General features: G+C 28.4%; 1 protein-coding gene across 3 annotated transcripts in view; it reads left to right on the forward strand.

The window, feature by feature from the left end:
* LOC113556423 (insulin gene enhancer protein isl-1) overlaps positions 1-24,261 on the forward strand; it is a 46,494-nt gene that overhangs the window by 12,181 nt on the left and 10,052 nt on the right. For 2 of the 3 annotated variants that reach the window (XM_026961351.1, XM_026961353.1), the window contains exons 3-4: positions 13,234-13,447; positions 20,632-21,008. In XM_026961351.1, the coding sequence (XP_026817152.1) occupies positions 13,234-13,447; positions 20,632-21,008 (591 nt within the window). The remainder of the gene's footprint in view (positions 1-13,233; positions 13,448-20,631; positions 21,009-24,261) is intronic. The other variant, XM_026961352.1, reaches the window with a different exon arrangement.

Genomic DNA, 24,261 nt, shown 5'->3' on the forward strand with positions numbered 1-24,261 from the left:
AAAATAAGAATAAAAAGAAAAACAAGGGGCAATAAAATAATATTACAAGTTTAACGTCATCGCATTATTTTCAATTCCTGTATATTATAGGTTGGTATATATGTATATTATATATATATAATATATGTTTATATGTATGTATATTACTCCACATTATAGGACAGTGTGGGACGAATGGTCTTGTATTCCGGTGCGTGGTGTTATTTTTTTTTTTAATACGATGAATAAAAAAGTATAAAGAAAAACTAGTTTCGGCACCGTCTTTGTAATTCTTCTGCAGGCTCCGTCGATCTCTCACTCTCTCTTATTTTCAGCTTTTCTCTCTCCCTATAGCACGGCCAACTGTCTAAGTCTCCTCTTCTTTACACATAATATATAGGTATAGATAGTGTACGTATAAAATTGTTTTTCGTTTCGCTGTTTCCCTATATATACTTATTATACATATGCACACACACACACACACACACACTCAAACACGACACTATCAACAGAACACGCTGTGTATATTAAAATTAGCGCGGCATCGATCGTTTATTGGATTAATTATGTGCGCCCGGCACACATTAAAACCATAGCAGTCGTAGCCGCCGCCGTTGCTACGCCATGCACGCTGCCGCCGTCGTAGTCTTGTCTTTTTTTTTAATGACCGTCTCATTGTTTTATCGTCTGTCGGCCGCGTGGACCGTCAACACGTTTTATATTATTATATATTCGAAAAAAAACTACACCACCACCGCTGCCGTCTAAGAAAGAGGCATTATACATAATATATACCTGTAGTATTTTTATAATATAATATACCTGAGGATAAAAAGAAAAAACCGAAATAATAAAAACCCATAAAAATAAGACTGCACCCATTTGCCGGCGGCGGCAAAGACGCCACGCATATATAGGTCCTATATATTCTTTCAATGCGTCGTCGCCCTTCTAACTTTACTGCAAACATCAATGATGATGATTCAGTTTTGAAATTTAAATGTTTAAATCACCGTATATAGAATTCACTCTCAGTTTTAAGTACTGTATAGTGTATGTATAAGTACATAATAATATGTTTACATAGTTATTTATATTTATTTATATGGCTTATACCAAATTGATTTCCAAGCTTATCTCGCACTACACGCAGAATTAATTCCCATATGGTGATAGTATAAATCACATAATCTCGCCTTTCATTCATCAGTATAATCTGAATTGGTTCTTATACTTGATTTTAAGCAATTATTCACTACATTCGAGTATACTTTGCTCAACGTACATCGGCTAATTTTATAGGAATAACTTTCGTGGGCATTATGAAGATAAATATTATAGCCCTTTTCTCTTATACATAGCAGATGATGCCTAAGATAGATTAAAATTAGAATATAAATCCGTATACCATATTAAGTATTACAATTTTATACTTACACCAAAAAGATATAAAATCCTTTAACTATATTTTTCCAATTTCCATTATAAACTAATATTTAAATAAACGTTAATTATAGCTATAAAAAAACAGATTAAAATATTTGAAAAAAAGAAAATAATATACAAAGTTTTTGATTTTAAATTATTGCAGTAATGACATAATATACCTATTTATAATTTTAATTTGGGGTAATTTTTCTCCTATGAAACGGTTTATTTATAAAAGCTGATAGTATAATTAAAGAAAAAATAGAGGGCATATTATAATATATGACCCTATATATATATACATAATATATATATAGGTATATATTATTATGTATATACATTTCTTGGTAATTTTATTTTTTTTGTTGTTAAATTATTATTCAAGCGCATATTTAATGAAACACGGTGATATGTAAAACGCATATTATGTGCGCACAGTGCATAATATATATATACGGTATAATTGTAAAAAAATTGTCGTTCTTTGCGGCGGTGCCGCGCACACGGTGGCCGCGCAGTGCCATGAATTTTCTCGTGACTGACGCCTGTTGTGTCGGCGTTAATGAGCTGTGTTAAATACATATATAGCGTGTGACGTTGGATCGCAGCTCGACACAATTATACATTTCTAATTTATCGTTTGCCCATTTATACTATCACCGGATAAATTTTACTTTCGAGTAGATCAATAATAATAGTTATTATTAAATACACCTTAGCCCTTATAGGTATATTATATATATTATATTATAAATTATCGTCCGTATATAATTTTATATAGTGTATTATATAAGCACCGATGATGGTGACTTAAAAATTCGCGTTTTGCGTTATCCGTTGTTTATTCATATAATGCGTATATTTTTATACAATAGGTACATATTCTATACGTATATAATATATAATGTATAGTAAACATTGTATACTGTATATTATATAAATATGTATACGTTGTATAATATTCCATGTGCTGCAGTTATCATTTATGCTGACAATGAGTAAGATACCGCTTCATTGTCCACATGTTGTATCTATACTTATTTGACATTACCTATATTATTATTATTATTAAGTGTAGCCGCTTCCAACCAGTTATCGCATATTTACATTATATAGATACCTAGTGCAACAATACTTTAATATATAATACGGTTTAGTTAATCGTAACATAAAACTATAATATAGACAGTACACCTATAATAATAAAGTTAGCTAAAAGTAGAAGAATATAGTAATAATTTTTTAGTTTAGTAGATTTTTAAAGAATATTGTATGATTATTACCGTATTTTCTATTATGTTAGATTGCGAAGATATATATATTGTAGATGGAAATTTATTGTGTAGAATTTAGATTTAAAAACTTAATACTATTAAGCAAAATTGATCGATCATCTTTATATTTCAATTGCGCATGTGTTATAATATAGAATTTATTTATTGTTATCTATATAGCGTATTTAACAATTGTTTCATACAAATTTAATTATATTATGATTACATTATTCAAAGTATAACCATAGTATATATAATATATTATATACCACAATTTGAATTATAATGACAAATATATCAGGTATTAATTATTATTCTTTACTTGTTTAAAAATAAATCGAATTATATGTAATTAAATATACCAGCATACAAGCTCTATAAATACTCGTATTTAAACATGAAGAAAATCTCAATAAATAATTATTTAATATATATATATATATATATATATATATATATACAAATCGGACTAAAAGGGTTGGCTGAATAGTTACCCTTGCCTGATATGATGTACACGGGGAATAGCGTGTGTAGTTGTACGCAGACTCTTGAGGGGGAGGGATTTAAGTACTACAGAACATACATCAAACGGGAACTCCCTACTCCATCGGAATAATATAATATTGATCGTAAACTAACCGTCATTTATATAGGCATATATGTAAACGTACAATAAAATATATTATAATATGTACCACGGGTTGACTTTTTGATAGTTGTTATTATAGTTATGGCTCGTACCAATGCGTTTATGCATTGCAGATATATATATACATATATATACACTTACCTATGCGTGTATAAAAAAACGTGTCCGTCGATGAATGATTCTTATCAAAAAAAAAAAAAAAATGTACAATATTAATCGATGTTATCATTGTCGACTGGTGAGTTTTTGTGCGAATATTATCTTCCCCTTTCCTCTTGCTACTCTATACCTTATCTCCACCCATCAGACATTTACCTATTTTAATTTATTTATTATTAGACATTTTATTATATTTTTTATTGCGTATTATCCTATTTTGGTCTCTTTGTTTCGCGTACCTACATAATATGCGTATATACACGTCGTACAACTGGTGATCTAAACATGTTATAAGAACGTCGAACCCGTCTCAACGGCAGTGGTGACGACGGCGGTTTGGGACGCTACGGCGACGATGTCTAATTAAGCACAGCTCTAAAGACGGGATAGTGGTAGCATCTGTGGCGGTGTCGGTGGGGGTAGGAGTGGGAATTAATTCGATCGCCGGCGCCGGCGTTATCGGAAACTGGATATTTCGTCTGTTGTCGGCGGCGGTTGCTCTCAGGAAACATTGTACATGTATGTATTCTTCCTATATTATATTATATACGTCGTCGACGACGACAATCGTTGTATATTTTTGAAATCACGTTTATATTATAATAATCATCTGCGAGCTTAAATACACATTTTTTTCTATACCCCCGATCGATGGCCGTAAGCCAAAAATCCGCGCCAATTGTCGTCTAAAAAAAAAGTAATAATAAAAATAAAAGATACACATGTATATTGTATTAGTATTTTTTATAATAATATATAGTTATAGGTACCGTCTTTTGCTTACGAAAAATTTATATTATTAGATCCATCACATACCTAACGATTTTGGTTATCTACCGTAAACGTGCACATGAAGCGCGTTTGCATTATGAATGGACAAGAGACCCGGTTTTTGTGTCGCGTGCCCGTATAATAATATAAATAAATAGTATGTATATCTGTAGATCGGGTAAAAAAATGTTTTACTCGGGTGTCGCCGTCGTCACTGCCGCGGCACTCTGCTGCTGCAGGCGCCACAAGTCCACCCACGTCCCCCCGCAATAATACTTCTACACATACACACACGCGCTTGTATATATATATATATAATATAAAGCCATCGAGGTATAATATGTATAATATATTCGAGATAGGAAACGGGTATTGCAGTCGTCTCGTCGTCGTGCGCATATACGCATATAAAACGATAATATTTTATATGCGTCAGTCTGGTTTAGGAAGTATATAGTATCGAACCTGCCCATGTATATAAATGTACCTATGTACAGGTATGTTAGCGTATATGTATATTATATATAATGTACGTCATGTAATAATAGATACTATTCAGATTCAATTCATGATTTGCCGCCCCTTTTTTATTTTGTATAACTTTTTTTCCTAATCACGATTGTCTATTTATACCTATTATATACACATACACCTTACACAATACACATATTATACATTTATATTATATACCTATACATATATAATACTATTATAATGGATATATAGTATTATTTACCCGATGACAAATTTCCACCGCGTTCACTGTTAATACAATATCGTACGCCCTGTCGTAATCACGTTATTATACTCCTTCAATATAATATAGGTTATACAACTTTATAAAGTAAATAATATATTATTTTGTAATCAAATCCTATTTCATTTGCTATAAAAAATCTAAAGGCGGTGGTATATAGAATATAGATAGTGTAAATATATTATATATAGTACCTACATATGTATACTGTTTATGTAATTGGTATACCAGGACAGTGTCCAATGATCTTGGAAACTGTTTGCATATTATCTGCATGGGACAATAACAGAATAGCTGATGACACTTCTATACATGTATCATGTAAAATATTTAATAACCTCATAAATTACATCATATTATACCTAATTTATCAGTCTCAAAATTAGCCTAATAACCTTTTCCAAACTTATTAAACATTCTGTATACAATAATAATTGTTGTTGTTTTTATTTTGTATTGAATGTATTAAAAGCATATATACATTCTTTGAATTAACTATAGATATTATATATATATATATTATATGTGGGTCGTTAACACGTCTTCGATATTTTTATTTACCGTCCTACGAATCGTATTATTTTAAATTTACATATTTAATACATAGAACATAATATTTATTCATTATAGATGCATATTACAAGTATATCAAAAATATATTAAATTCTATGTTTATAAAATATAAGTATTTATTATGTATAAACAAATTATATATACAGTTTGATTTTAATTTCCTAAAAATTATATTTTATAATATTATTATCAATTTATTTTACATATCATATAATATATAATAGGTATCTAGGTATATAATTTCCTGAACGGTTTGACGGTTCATATTGTTTTTTGTCTATCTAATATTGGTGTATATTATTTATGCGTGTATCATACCCTCTTTATATTTTTTCAGTATAAATATCATACATTTTTATAGCGTGAATAGTATTTAGCCTATGAATGTTTTGACAACTAATATTGCGTAGTCTGCATACCATTATTCTGTACTCTTAATACTTTTATTCTAAATAAAATTGAAAACTACATAATTATATACATATTTATTTTATATAATAAATTGATTTACTATAATAAATTTATAACTATATAGGTAAATATTATATCTAGTATCAATATAATATTGTATGTAAAACAAGTATATCTACATATATGGTAACTATAACTATATATAAGTGTATGCAACTTGTGCGATTCTAGTCGGCGGTCGCCAGTTGGCTATACTGTTCATTTTGTTTTATCTCCATAACAATTTAATAATATCTGTTTTACTGTATACTCTTTACAGTCCTTACGCTGTTATCTGTAGTGTTATTAATTCATACTGGCAATTAAAATTTAACTTTTTTAAGAAACAATACACCGTTAATAATGACATACCAAACGGCAAACTATGAGAAAAACATAAAATCTAACAACATAGTGTATCACCCAACATCATCAAGGCGTCAAAATGAGACGCTCCAGTTTAAAAACAATATTGGGTTTAAAAACCTATTTATAATAATTATATTTAATGTAGTACTTTCATCATATTGCTGAGTATTTCCGTCGTACAAAGTAATATGTAAGTATACTATGTATACTTATAAATTATAATTATAATTATAAATAGTAATTGAAAAAAATAAAATGTAACGAAATTTCACGTTTTGGTTTCATAATGTGGCTTAAAATATATCCGATGATGATAAACCTAACAATGAATAACTAAAAGGTTCAGTTATATATATGCTAAACAAGATTTTTTAGAGTATATTTATGTTTCTGTATGCATTTTCGTATAATATATCCGGATAATCATGACCTTTTGATATTTGTACACAGCACAAGCGTCGCTTTCAGCCTATAATAATATTTCGTATAAATAAAAATAAATATGGGTACATGGTATTATATACCATTATATAGTGAGCGAGGTAAGCGGAAACGTCAAAATTCTGACAAAATACGCGCCACCTAATCAATAACTCAGAACAAATATACCCCAAATCATTTTTTGGCTACTGCAGTAGCATGACGTTGACGATGAAAAGTTTACACATGAAATCGAACTACAAGGATATGTTTTCCATCTATTTGCGTGGCAAAATTTCGATCACAGCCAGAGGTCGTACATTTTATGTTTATTTAATATTATATATAGCTGAAAATAGATTATATAATATTATTATTTATAAATTTATAATACATACATAATTATGTACCGCAGTATCTGTGGACAAAATTCATCATTATTGCGGTAATTATAGATATCTACACGTTGTATTATAAATGTATTTTATTTTCAAACGATAAAAATTATTTTATACACATTCTACAGTCATTCATCACTATTTAAGAACCTATAATAATAATGTAGGGTAAAAGCTAAATACAAATAAGCTATTTAGACCTTACAGTACAATTAGAACTTTAAAAATTTTGTAGACAAAATTTAAAAAAACAAATTACTTTTTTATGTGTCAAAATAATTTAAGTACCTATAGTTAAATATTTTTTTATAATTAAGTGATATTATAGTTGTTAAATACAGTACCTACTATCAACTATACTATTATGGAATTAAGACAAAACACATATTATATTATTATTACATCACTTGTATAGGTATTATATACATAAATACTACCATTGGCCAAAAAACCAAACACTCCACTTGTATAATATTTATATATTCATAAAAATAATCGTGTATCTTGTAATTATATTATAATATTTAGATATATTGTATTACTGAAATATTATATTAATTGTTTAGGTACAATAAATATATTGCACGATCTCCGCAAAATACTCTTTTCGTGGTGATTTTTAAAATCTACATTCATAGAAACCCATTTTTGTTTTATTAAAATACAGTGAACTCAATTATATGCCTATAATGTAGTGACATAGCCATAATTTTGCTATTAAGATTAGGCAGGGGGTGATAATTCATTATACATAGCTATAGGAATGGCTTAATACGAATCTTCATAAGTTTAGTACTGATGCCACGGTAAATAAATAAAAGTTTAAACTTTAACAGCAACCTTTATATAAAATTAAATTTCAAAGTATATGTATACAATATCTTCACAGAATACCGAAAGTTATATAATGATACAAACGACAATAGGAATCGTTTCGTTGTTTTATAAATGTCATTAAGGTATTATTTAAGTATTAAATGTAATATGTATTAAACAAACTCCGTTTCCTTGTAGTGCACATCACGCAACTCTACAATAAGCATATAATTTCAATACACTTTTGCATACATTATATGTATATAATGTGATGTTCGGTAGTACGCAAAAAATCAATATTATGCGCATATTATGTTGGTATATATAATGTACAGAATCATATATGTAGGTATAATAGAAAATATTATACCTATATGTAACAGAAAATTATGTTGGTTTCAAGCGATTCCGATATAGAGAGGTTTTACAGTAGATATCTTATATACTCCAACTATAACTATAACTATATATAGGCTATATATTATATATATTTCATGCTCATTGTACGTGTCTAAGTATAACGTTATAGCTACATCATAGTTTATAAATACTTATCACATAACCACATATACACTGTACCTGTATAGTAATATATACATAGGTATATATGTATTTAACTTTTTTTAACCGTGCATAATTGTGTCATATATTCAATATTGTTTACTACATTTTTATCATGTGTATACACATATATAAGTATATTTATTTACATGAGGATTTAATTATATGGTAAATTAACTTACCCTAATCCAACTGGAGACTTACCATTTATTAGCTGAACCAAGGAATTAAGAAATAGGTTTAATAAATTAAGAACACGCACTTCATGTATTTAAAATACTTAAAAGAATATTTTTATTATTTGAAAATACAAAATACTATAGTAAATGTATATTACATTACTCATTGTTACACATTATACCACAGCCGGAAACATACGCAGGGAGAATGCAATTGTTGAGATCCGAACAATGTTTGGTGAAAACAGTTAGTGGATAACATATAATTTGTTTATATTAAGGACATAATACTATAATATAATCACAGATGTCTATATTATAATGACGTGTGAAACATTTATGTGACTATTTATACAATAAGATGATGTATATTAATATACATATAAGATATATATAAGATTCTAAAGATGACACTCGTCTTTTAGCCATTGCAGACCACAAATAATGGCCACTATTATAACATTAAACCATCACTAAACTTATTAAACTTATTATTACACGTTATATATTATATTATTATAGTCTCAAGGATGTATTCGATATATTAAATATCATGTACCATAATATATCTGTGTATTACCCATAATATACATTTGTTTCAGAATTTTTATATGAATACGGGTTTTGAACGGTATTTACACTTTTTTGTCGTTGTTTTTTTTTTATTATCGTACTTATTTTCACTTACCTATAGGTATTATATTACATAAATAATAATATTTACAATTTCAAATTTCGTTGAATATGTATAGTGTATACCTAGTATCTATTATAGCTTATATAGACTATCTAACAACGCTGGTTAGGATAGGTACACGTATAATTACGCGTGTGCTTATTTCAGATATATATATATATATATATATACAATATACAAGAGAATATCGTATTTTGTATAGCTATAATTATAAATTATCTATCTATTCAGATTGCTTATTTCTCGTTAAACAAAATTATTTAATATTATATTATTTACTTTTTAATAAATTCAAATGGTTCAGAAATCAATTATAGTTTATGTACATAGGTACATATAACATAATATAGGTACTTACGTATATTATTCAAAAGGTATATTACATCGCGGATATAATATTCATTTATTATTATCTTATATTAATAAATTAATATTATAGATGCAGAACAAAGCTATTTTTAAAACTGATGATGGGGTAGCTTGCGAAGTTGACCACCATGCGTCATAAATCATAAGACACCTAGGTATCCATATATATAATATTTTTGTAGTTATCAGATGACTGTACGCGTTGTGGTTATATCTCTGTGCAACTTCTGCGCCACTCCAGACCCCAGTCTAGTCCCTAATATGTAACTATATATAATTATATGAATGAAAAAAAAAACAAAAATATGTATACATATTCTAAGTAAGTGATATAATAACTGTGTTATTATGTCATTAGTATATCAATATATATATATATATATAACTTATATTTAGGTGTATTAAATAATACACAAATATATCGATACATTTAACATACAAGGTTTGAGCGTGGAATTTTATTGGATTCAATACGTTTTATTATATCTTATAAATTACCATTTACTACATGTTATATGCCTATTGGCTATATATTACCATAATTATTATTATTATTATAGAATAATATGCCTTGACGTCCGTCCATTCAGACCGTGATTACATTTTTATATATGTATATTTATTATTATTATCAGTGGGGAGGTCTATACCTATTACGTGTGTACCTATACATTTTTTTTATTATTATTATTTTGTTGGAAACACGTCGATCTCGTGTAAGTACAAACATGGCGGTGGCACATCAAAGAGACGTTATCTGTTACCGAACGGGTTCGAACGGACGCACACCGTTTCGGCTCCGCCCCCAAAGGGCTGTACCAATACGCGACCAATAGAACGACAACCGCAATGTTATATATATATATTTATACATTTTATACGTTTGTGTGTGCAAGATAGTGTACGGCGTATAATATAGTGCACATGTGTTGTATTTAATAACGAGACGTATACTGCATAGTTCTATTTTGCACATTGAGCGTGGTTAGCGACAACGACGAAAGTACGAGCTATATAACTATATTGTCTATATTAGTTGCTACTTGCTAATAATATATTCTTCTTAGATATAACTTCAAAAAACTTTAAATTATAATATACACAGTATTAAATAAATTCAGGTAATCACTAATAACTAATATACCTATAGGTAAATAGTGGAGGATTATAGATGTCTCATGGTACGTGTATAGTATAATAAAGTACATTACTTACCTATAACCTAGCTATATCAACGTCATTAGAAGAAAAAGTAATTTCACAAGTTAATGATTTCTATTCAAATATTTTAGCGTATAGTTCTATAATAGATAGGTATACTGTTAATAACTAATTTTATTTTAAATTATTATTTTTGAGGAATTGGCATGCAATTTTTCTTTAATTTACTCTATATAATAATTAATAATCTATATAAACTAAATAGTTAATAAACTAATAACACACTAAAAATTAACATACAATAATTTTGTTAATTACTAATATAAATAGGTTTCTGTCAGCCTATGCCTCCAATAGTAAAAACAAACACTTCAACCAATTAGGTGGGAGGCAAGCACCCTGGCTGATAAACAATTTATTGAAATATCTTTGCACATCATGGCATACACAGTAGATACACACATTGGTACACGCACGTGTTTATGTATATAATATATAAAATTAAAGTCATCCCACATAATATAACAATATAATGTATAAATATATTATTTATTTTTTATAATATACAAGTACCATGCATACATGTTAGTGCTAGATAATATTGTAATACATATATCCTATTATATCATATATATATAATATAGGTTATACGTATATGTAACTATATGATAGGAATTTAATGTATAGGATATATTTTATTGAAATGTGGATTAAAATTATTATGACAACGCATATACATAACATATATATAACTTACGATTTATCATAGGAAAGTATGGAGGGCTATATGAATCAAGAATATATGCAAAAGGAAAAAAAAATCTGGGATTGGTATTTTCGTGGAACGGTATATCAAAGAAATGATATAGTAGAGGAATTGTATTTGCAAGGATTAATATATTCTTGGAACGATATTTTTCTAAACATCTAAGGAAAATATAAAACAGTAAATTAAAACACAGAACCGTATTTTTCAGGAATGGTATAAATTAGGAAAATATTGCTCAGGACTATATAAATCGGAACGACATTTTTGAGTATATTATACACGTGGATCCGTATTAATCTAAAACCGTAGTTATCGAGAAAATAAAGCATAGGACTGGATGGGATAGGACAGTTATTTATAGGGAAATATTCACGAGGAATGGTATTAAAAAGAAATATTATTTTATAAGAAAAATACGGATGCCCGCGTCGCCACTCGCTCGCTGCGCTCACTCGGACAAAAAAAACGAAAATATTCCTCGACTTGCTATGCAACACCACCTCAAGTGGATCACTGGGTAACCACAGTATAACCATGCATATTACCCTACCACTCTTATCATTTTTCGGACAAGTGTTTATCACTTAATAATTCCATATAAGTAAATAAGGTTTAATTATATTTCAATCTCTTTCCGTATTTTTCTTATAAAATAATATTTCTTTTTAATACTATTCCTCGTGAATATTTCCCTATAAATAACTGTTCTATTCCATCCAGTCCTATGCTTTATTTTCTCGATAAATACGGTTTTAGATTAATTCGGATCCACGTGTATTATATACTCAAAAATGTCGTCCCGATTTATACAGTCCTGATCGATATTTTCCTAATTTATACCATTCCTAAAAATACGGTTCCATATGAAAATTGTCCTCGTTTATATGCGGCCCCATAGATTTGCCAATAATTATATTAATATTTATAATAATTTACTATATGAACAACGCAAAAATGTACTTTTATAATATTATTATGCTTCTTACGACAGAAGTGAGCTGTCATATAAAATGACGGAACAATAAATATTATTAATAATAATAAACGGATCTGGGTTCGTTGATATCACCGCAGCAAGTGCCTTATTTTTGTTATTTTACCTACACATAAAGTATGTTAACGTTTTCGGCATTATAATATCCTAAATATGTTGTTAAAAACGCAGTAAAAAAAAGCCACGAGATATCGCAAGCGACATACCTTTATTATACATGTATAATACGTGTTTAGGTAGTAATATGTATAATATGTGTGTTGGTTGTGGACAGCAGCAGTTTGTTTTATATTGAATTGCGCTGCAACGTAGCGAATACATATATTATACATATTTGCTTATCACATTAGGTATACCTAAGCTGTATAAATAATAAATATACTATTCATATGTATATATATGTATATAAGATTGCGCAAATTGACATAAGCCGCGTATAGATTTTATTTAAAATCAGGTGTCTTGTTGTTAAATTTTTCAGAACGGCGGCGGCTGAGTCTGTGCGTGGGCTGTGGCGGTGCGATCAACGACCAATACATACTGAAGGTCGCTCCGGACTTGGAGTGGCACGCAGCTTGCCTCAAGTGTGCTGAATGCCATCAGTTTTTGGATGAACATTGTACCTGTTTCGTGAGAGACGGGAAAACCTATTGTAAATTAGATTATGTCAGGTAATAACCATAATATATCGCTATATTATATATGCATTTTTTACCCTACACAAATAATATGAATAATAACTATAATAAATTAATATTGTAAATATATTATTACTTTTATACAACCATCACTTCGGATTTAAATAAAGTAAACATCTTTACGTAAGTTAACGTATATTATGTATGGAAATAAGAACCTGTCATTTTAGCTTTATGTACACACAATAAATCTCAGTTTCAAGCAATTATAATTATAAATAATAATATTCATTAAAAATACAATTTAATTCACTAATTAAAAATGTGCTAAAAGCCTATATAAATTGACGGCTGTGTCACGAATATATTATCTTATATATCTCATAATTATTTTCTTGTGACATGTAGTACATTATCTAATATTATATTATTGTAATGTGTATTAACTGAAGTTATAAATATTGATGAACTAGCCAACACATTATACATATAATATGTATATTATTTGCGGTGTCTACTCTATTAAATATATTATTATAGTATAATAGAGTATCATTACAAATCTGGACATCTGGTAGACATTAAAATTGTATGCAAGTCCCATTAATTTCATAACTCCAAACTTGGTTGACTTATATATAGCGGTTTACTTAAAATAATTGATGATTAGGTACATGAACAGTAATATTAATTAATAATTATAAACTTGTAACACATGACAATATTATATATTAATTATTATATTTTTCTTTTTGTAGTTTTATTAAAATTCATATTTTTGGAAATTTAAAGTAGGTACATCTAGGTATATTATCTTAAATACGATATAATTTCAGTTACTTATATTTTGTATCATTTAAAGGGTATCTAAAGTGACTCTGGGAGTATTCTGTGCTTTGTTTTACAATTCATTTCTATCTACCACAAACAAATTACCTTTCTCGATTGAATTAACGTATATTGAAACCGATAAATACACTATAATATATATAATGCTGTATTTTATGTTTGTTCATTTTTTCCTAGGTAAAATTGAAGCTTATAGCTAGTAAAATAGTTGACAAATATTATTACCTATAGTACATATAGTACTAAGTAATATACAAAATATATAACATACTGTATATTATATGCATCATATATATGTATATGTAGCGAGCGCGTTTTTTATTTTACGATAGACCGAATTCGGAGCCCGTATATTTTTTGCTAATTTCCGTGAGCATAGTCATTCGATATTTTTAATATATGATATATATATATATATATGCCACGTATTTTTTTTAATGATTACTATGTGCATTTTGTGACGGACGTCAAATGCATCTGCACGCCTCTTGTTTTTGAATGTCTGTCGATGTTTACATGGTACTCATACCCAATTCTCCCTTTGAGTAAATAAATCGGCTCTGGGGCCTTCCATGACAGATGACATTGTGTCAATATAGGCACACATATTCTATTATTTCCTGCAGCAAGGGTCATACGAATGCCGCCAAAGTTATGTGTATATATGCGGTGCATGTTTTTTTTAAATGTATGATGTGTAGTCGTATAGGGTAACGTCGACACTCGACATAATATTATAGTAATAATAATAATAATCATAATCATAATATAATATGCAGCAATCGAAAACCCTCATACACACATACTCCGCTATAGTCCTGATTATATTTACATCGATAAATCATTTAAGATAATTTGCAAAACATCAATTATTACTTTATACAGTGTAAAGTTACATTATTATATTACATATATAATACAATATATATACCTATTTAAATCTAAAATACTAAAACACTATGTTTTTTATGCATCATCATTCATTATCCCGCAGTATTATTTTATGTTTGAAACAGTAAATTTATGAGGAATATAATAATATAATATATATTTAAGTATTTTTGTCTTAATATTGATAGGTAAATATACTTATACTTCATTTATAATATTGAAATTGGTTAAAATAACAAACATATATTGATACCTAGTATAGTATCATTTTATTTTATAACTTTAGATGATTTATTAATCAATTAATAGTTATTAATTGATTAATAAATAAACTAAGTAAGTATTTATATACCTATAATTATATTAATTTAATAATCGTTTACCGTTAATCATGCTATATAGTTAAAACGATTACACTTTTTAATATTTGATAGAACTATACATTTTATATTTCAATCATTATTGATACTCAATATACCTTTTACAAATAGTATTAAAAAGAATCTAGCAATATTACAATCTAGTAAATTCTTATTATTTAAAATGTTATCTATTTAATGTATAATGAAGTAACTCTGGGTTACAGTTTTCATATTTTTAATATATAAATAATAATCTAAAAATCGTATGAAACATTTTTTTATTCTTGAAAATTATAACACGATCGATAAGACTATTGACATATACATTGGCGCAACTAAATTTAAAATGTATCTACAATAATACTATTTTAATAATCAATGGCATTTTAAAATTTTGATTAGGTTAAGTTTTTTTTATTTTTAGGTATAAATAGTAAAAAAAATCATTTTTCTAGTTCATATAACGTTATGTAACGATTTAATTTTAATTTTTAACACGACTGTTGGGTTGATGACTGATTTATCACATAAAAAAATACCGTACATTTATTATTGTTATAATAAGTACACAATACAGAGTATAGACCACTGGATTACGTAACTAATTCTTGGAAGGCAGTTAAACCTATATCTGGCTATTCAATATTTACAAACAATATCATAATCAAAAATATTATATTCCAATATCGTCTTTAAATAGCATTTAAAAATAATGATTAGTTATAAATTATTTATTTGATTTCATAAAAATATAACTTTGTACTACTATTAAATGTTTAGTTAAAATTTATTTCATCGTTTAATCTGCTTTACCGTTGATATATAAACTTAATAATTAGGCATATTTATATATTATATAACCTGTGGTATGCTGTGTATAATGTACAATGCACATGCAATTTTTATATTAAGCATACAGTACAGAGTACAGATTAATGGATTACGTAGCTAATACTGAGCTGGCTATCAAACCTATACCTGGCTATACAGTATTTGCATACAATATCATGATATAAAAAATGTAATTACAGTATATCTCAATATTTACTTTATATTTATCATTTGAAAACAATGATTGTATATAAATTATGGACTTGATTTCTTAAAAATATAACTTTGTATTTCTATTAAATGTCTAGTTATATTTTATTTCATAGTTAAATCTACTTTATTATTGACATTCAAATTTAATAATTAGGCATATTTGTATATATTACATAATCTGAGGTATGTTATGTATGATTTACAATGCACATATGATATAACTATTAATATATATAAATTTAATTTTTTTATTCAATTTAATATGTGTTATGATCTTTAAAATTAGTATTTCGGATTAATAATTTTTAATACATATAGATTTTAATGATAAACCAACTTATATTAATTATTATTAATTTAATTCATCTTGAAAAATTAACAATCACAGGGAAATCTACGACATTTTTTTCAATATTTTACAGTAAGAATTTAAACCAAAAAAGCTAATGTTCCACAGAATCTCTGGTTTGTAAAATATTTGGTCGCTCACATATTATTAATTAACAAGCAATCACTAAAAGGAATCTGTACTATCTGTTATAACAATCAGTATATCATATTATCATTTATACATGGCAACAATTGATCTAAATTTTAAGCTTGGTTATTTGCGAGATACAGTCGTCAGTCAGTATCTATATTTAATTTATTTGTAATAATGACGTTTATGAAATATGACTTCATTAATTAAATATTAATAAATGTACATGGTTAAATAAAATTATCTTTTAGGTCTAATATATATTAAGGCATGGTTAGAAAAATGAGTTCAGGGAAAGAAGATAATTATTAATTATACAAAATAATTGTTTGATTATACACTGTACCTATACATCAAATTTATGTGTAGAATCACATTTTCTGATTTTGATGTTGAACACTATAGAGAAGAGAAAAGAAATATTTGCATATGGATGTTAAATGACATAAAACGACTATGATATATATGATGTTTTTTCTTAGTATGAAAAATGTTTATCTTATTCATGCATTTTTGCCAAATTTAAAGAAGAAAGATTTAATTTATAACACGATAACAATACTCATTCTCTATTTTCTCAAAATGGAAAATTATTAGTTATTTTTTACAAGCCGATAATTACCAAGCACCGATATTATTTTTATATTATTCAAATTATGTACATAATATGTATACCTCAGCTCATTGTTTGTATGAAATCACTAAATTGGTTAGATTAGATGTTTTTAATTTGTATTTATTCCTTATGATGTTGTTAATTTAACAATAATCAATATTATTATAATTATTACAATATTACATAATACAGTCATAAAATTTTATTTTAATAGTAGATCAATTATTACGTAAGAAATAATCAAGAAAAATATTATTTTAGCTAATAGCCATCATTAATTGCATACAGTAAGTAAACAAGTAATAAATTACTATCAAAGATTTAATATTCAAAACTTAATATAAAGTAATCATTGTTAGTTTTGTGTATGAGTTATTATATAAATATAAAGTATTTTAAATAATAACAAGTAATCATACCTTAGTTTGATATGAAAAGTAAGAAATAGACTTAAATTTTAATTTATTGGCATAATGAATTGGGTGAAAAATTGAAGTATAATAATAATAATAAGCATGGTTATATTAATTTCAAAAAATTGTTAACAGTAATTTTTTCAACTAAAAAATAAGTAAAAACAGAAGATGCTCAATTAGTTTTAAATATAAATTTAGGTATGTAAAATAAATCATGCTCCAAAATATTATATTTTGGTATCAATAATTATTATACAGGCCATAAAATATTTCATGAATTTTATATAATATATAATAAATAATAATATTTACCTTTTATTCACTGTAGGTATGCTCAATACGTTTAACTAATAAAAGATACATTTTGGTTCTAAAGTATATTTTTTTTCTAAGCTACTAACTGTATAGATTAAAGATCATTTTCAAACTTATAGTTTTGTCTTTTCTGCTGTCTAGATGAAAATTATTCAACATCTACAGTACTTTTTCCATTTTTGTAAGATGCGTTAATCGCCAAAACGATTGAATGCAATGTATTTTGTATCACAATAGTAAATGATGATGCTTGATATTCGGCACCCAATCGTTTGATTCTCATATTATGATAAATGTTTGAATTTGAATAACCTGTTTCGTATTCTTATAAATTATGCATTCATACTACAGGTGCATCATCGTGACACAAACGCGGTTTTTATATTTTTTTATTTGATCGGGTCACTCATAAAGAATTATACCTAGGTATATAACGATATATTATCTTATTATTATTTTAATAACGAATAAACGGTGCTAAATGCTAAAAGGATACGCATTAACAAAATTATTAGTTATACTGCATTCCGTCACGGTGTTTCTATTTCCTAGGTCTTTGTATACTTCCGTATAATATGTAGTGTACATGTACCTATGTATTATTAAATATTATTATACGAACAAACCCGAACTACGCTACTGCGTTACACTTTATGAGACTATATGGCGCTATATTTCGGAGTGCGTTTGTATACAGTATAATATAGAATCCATTAATCCTGACATAGCGGTAATGTGGTAAGTACTTACATAATATATAGGATCGTGTAAAACGATTTATTTTTTTCGCACTCGTACGCGCGTGTTTGTTTATCGAGTCAACCGTAAATATAGTAGTCGCGATCACGGTGTACGTATATAATACTATAATATAACCCACCTTTAGATGATCCGCATGACATTGGTTTTACTTAAGCCCAGTAGCGGCGGCGGCGACACACGTGTTTTCGGTTTCCAAAACAGTACACTTATTAAATGTACGTGTAGTGTTTATCGTTTTTTTTTTGTCCTATACGATCTATTTATGCACGTGTATATGTATATTAAACACAGAATTCTAAAACGCTAATTGTGGATTGACATGTTGTTTATGTAATATTTTTTTTAAATATTATATAAATCTTGTTGGGTGGCCGAAAAGAGATCCGATATGTCTCGGCTTCCGCGTGTTTCTCGTCGTATGTATGCTCTACGTACTTGTCAATACTACAAGCGCGTCGTACCACGTTAGACCTTTTTTTTTTTATCAAAGACAACCTGTCTACTGTTTTTTTTTTAAATATCTGTCACACGAAGTGATGACGGCGACTGGCGAGTCATGCAAAAGATTATTATAATAAATTTATAAATCTGCCTGTAACACTGGCGCGTATACGCATTATATATCTTTAAAGATTGATTTTGGTTTTCAAACATGTATTATGTCAACTAATAGATATAAATTAAAATGATTCGACGCAGAAGAGCATACAAAGAACTGGTTACAAGTAACAATCATAAACAAGAAGAAAATATAAGTTTAAAATTTTAATATTTGTGTTATTGCATTATTATATACGTGCGCAATTAAGTCGTATAGTATATATATAAATATATGATTGGATTTCTATAATTGCAATTCTACAACTTTATATCAAATTTTTCAAGTTTAAATACATGAACTGGTGTATTCTGTAGTGCAGTTATATTTTAACACTTATAAACTTTGTAACACTTCGTATAGTGTATAAATTATAAAATAATACTATACGATATACTGCAATTGATGAACAAAAATATCTGTTTTATAATAAACCCTATTATATTATATACCTATCTAAAACCTAAGTCTCATATCATATAATTTAAGTGAACATATTTATTTTGTGTTTCTTAAAACTTAAAATTTTTAACGCATCGATCATGTTTTACTATACTCAATTATTATACCTATAACAAATCGTGGAACTCTATTGACGATTTGCCGACTGATGTTTCAAGATGTCGGTTTGTTCGTTAATCAAGTTAATTTCAAATTTGTCAATCACAATTGGATTACATGATTATTATTTATCTACAGTTGAAATGTGTCGGCGAGTACTATCTTTGTCAAAAACAACCATAATAATGTTATACGTCCATGACAAGCGTTTATATTATAAGTTATTATGTATATATATCCGTGTTTTTTATATATTGGGCTTCGAAAATTAAATTTTTTTTCTCATCTCTTCATCGTGATAATGATTTTATTTTTGTTTCAGATTATTTGGCACCAAATGTGATAAGTGCAACCTGAGCTTCGACCGGACCGAACTCGTGATGAGGGCCAAGACTAAAGTTTATCACATGGAGTGCTTCAGGTGCAACGCGTGCAGCAGGCAGCTCATACCCGGTGACGAGTTCGCGTTGCGCAACGACACGCTGCTCTGCAAACAGGACCACGACCATCATCCAGGCGTGAACGGTGGTGGTGGCGGTGGTGGTGGCGGTGGTGGTGGCGGCGGCGGTGGTGGCGCCAAGAGTAAAATAGCTGCTCAGCTCCAGCAGAGCAACGAAAACAACAACAACAATACTGCACTGGCCGACCACAACACTAGCAGCACCAACTCATTGCACCACAACGAAGGGTCGAATTCCGGTAGGTACTTACACATGCATTTAAACTGGGATTTCGTTAAATTTTCGCCAGTTTGTTATTATAATCATATTTTTGGTAGATATAATCGATTTTACAGAGAAATGGGAATTGTAGATATCTGTATATATTAAACATTGTATAGTCGAATCGAATAATTGAGAATCAAAATTGAAATCCTAAACGCAGTCGTCAAAAACATTATGATTTAATAACACGCTAAAGCCGCGTTACGTAGGTACATATGGATTTTTAATCATACGACCCCGCGAGCGACAACGATGCATACCGCACAGTGTGTACCCAATGCCGGGGCATCAGAGTTACGTCTTTATATAACGCCGCCCTTAGGTTTTATATTGTGTAATAATATATATATATAAATTGTATAATACAGTATTAATACATATATTGAGCTGGGTAGCTAAATGTATAGGTATATGGATATACCGGTAAGAGGCGGTAATAACCTACGTGGCGTAAACATACTTTGGTGAAAGTGTAAAGGGTGGAATATATACCAATGAGCAGCGGTGAGTGTTGATCGCGGGGAAAATATATATATAAATGTATATGCTAGACGACTCATTAGCCTAATGGAAATACCGTACCGTACGTGCGTCACTGCAGGACATCGTCCACCCCAATCACAGCGATTTATATGAATGTATATAATATACCGTTTCATGTGCTGTTGGCGCAATAAACACATATCCGCCTCGTTCCCTGCTCCTTCCGTATATCGTTTATATATATAATATTATTTTTATACATCGTGCGTAGTCTGATAATCGAAATGTCTCTCTCCCCGTTCTTGTTAGAAGCATGCTACCAAACCAGAAAACACACACTATATTTTTTTAACAATTTTATTATCCAAAATAAACGAATGATATTTATATATATATAAAAATAATATACAATACATTATAAAAATAAATTATATTTATATATATACAATATATTTTTATAATAATAAGATGAAGATTTTAGAGGTATTATGCACTACTTACACTGTATAACTAAAGTAGATGGACAGAATAGGTATTTGTGATTTGGAAATTTTAATAAAAATAACTATTTCATGAACTTTAATAAATTTTATTAGTTTAGTAATTTTTAAGAGTATGATTTTATTGAGTGAGTGTAAGTTATTACTATACAGAACAATAAATAGTGATCGCCTATAAAAATTTTTTAAGTTAACAATTATAGACCACTAGCTTATATATAATTTTTTTAAATATATGTACATATGTAACCAGAAAGATGTACAAAAAACCTACATAGAGTATATTTTTTTTGGAACACTTTATTTTATACACCATCGATCTGTATATATTTTAGTAAATTAATTTAAATTTTAAGGTTATGACTTTAAAATATAGAAATAAACTTTTTTGCTTCACAAATAACAACCTATTTTAAGTATTATGATTTGAGATAATACTAGCAATTCAAATACGTCTTTATCGCGTTTAAATATAAACACGCGTGGTCATCATTCTTCCCATTAACTAAAAGGTTTGAACTTCTATCATCTTATATCACATGTATATATTATATATGATGATCAACGTGTTTTCATACAACTATATGATGGTATAACCATAAAGGTTCGGACTTCTGTGTAATGCCCCACAACTGATATATGTATTGCGATTTGCGACGGTTAATATGAGCGATAAGTCGTTTTTGTATAATAATATTACGATATTAGTTATATATTTGTATGTATTTTTTATGTATGAATGCGCGTTCAAGCAGTATACATGTACAGCACTATCGATTACGCGTCAACGGGAACTTGACAAAAAAAAAAAAAACAAACACTATATATAGTGTTGTATGTGCTCTATAGAAAGCGGGGGAAATACGTCGAGCTGCTTGCCGGGGGAGGTAAGTTTAATCACGTTAAAAGCGTTTTCGGATGGTTCTTAAGGGGTGGCGGACAGAAGTCGTTTTTGTATCCACCGCCACGCCAACAACCCCCTTCACACCCCTCGACACCATCCTCATGATCCCCGTATGTTTCTCCGGTCCTGTGGCGGCCAACACACGCGTGGGCCTGCTAAACGAACCCTATTTACGCCAAACAAACCCTATTCAACTCCGTGTCCCGGACAATATTCACCGCGATGCGTTTATGGCCGTTAACTTCGCTTTTCTACGCTATACACGCACACACAAACAGAGTATTATATAGATTCCAATGTGTGCGCTGCATGTAATGAAATTATATACATATATATATATGTATAGTAAATCGAGTTAACTTCGCCTAGACGTGCTGCAGAATATTATACACGACGTGTATGGTGTTTTCGAGCTTACAATAATAATGAGCATTATCGGGTTGTGACTCGGACGCGCAACGGGGTGCAGATAAACGATCGAAACGCAAAAATAAAAATATTAAAATCACTTTCGGGACGACGCGTTTAGCGTGTCTTCTGTATATAATATTATTATCATATTATAATAATGTCCAAGTGTATACAACACGCTACTGCATCTTTATTACCACGGCGTGGCGCGTCGATAATCGATCAATTTATTAATCAGATCCATCACAGTAATATTTATAATGTTTCAATAGTATTCGAATTATTTGAATAATTTTCTTATGAATTTTTTTGTGTTTATATATTTAGATATACACAAAATTTTAAATATAATATATAATGATATTCTTTTAGAGTATTGTCATTTAATTTCTTTCGCTGAAAAAATAAATTCTACCTACATAATAATAATAAAACTGAGGCATTTCATATGAATATATTGTACCTATACACTATTCACACACATTTATATATTTATATGCATAAATATTATATATTTATTTTGAGACATTTTAAGACTAATAAATTATAATATTCCGCAATCAATGATTTTTAATATACGTTCATATTTAGGTATACTAAATTATTTACGTAATACTGTTACCGCAATATTATCCTCAAACATACACGATGAAGTGCTTAGATTCTTATAATCATTACAATTTCTCAGAACATACCGATATTTTTACATGTATAAATACTGTTTATCTGATATAAATGACCTTGAAGTGTAAACCTTCGACAACAATATTGTGATAATATATAGGTGCATACTATAATATATAATATATACAGTACGGTCCGTGGTGTTTTCCGTTTCACTGAGTTCCCTCTGTTTTTATGGCACGACGAATGACAAACCATCCTGTATATGTGCATATATTAATAAGCAAAAGCAATGAAACTGAGTT

The sequence above is a fragment of the Rhopalosiphum maidis genome, chromosome 4 (genome assembly GCF_003676215.2).
Source record: "Rhopalosiphum maidis isolate BTI-1 chromosome 4, ASM367621v3, whole genome shotgun sequence".
NCBI classification, from domain to species: Eukaryota; Metazoa; Arthropoda; class Insecta; order Hemiptera; family Aphididae; genus Rhopalosiphum; species Rhopalosiphum maidis.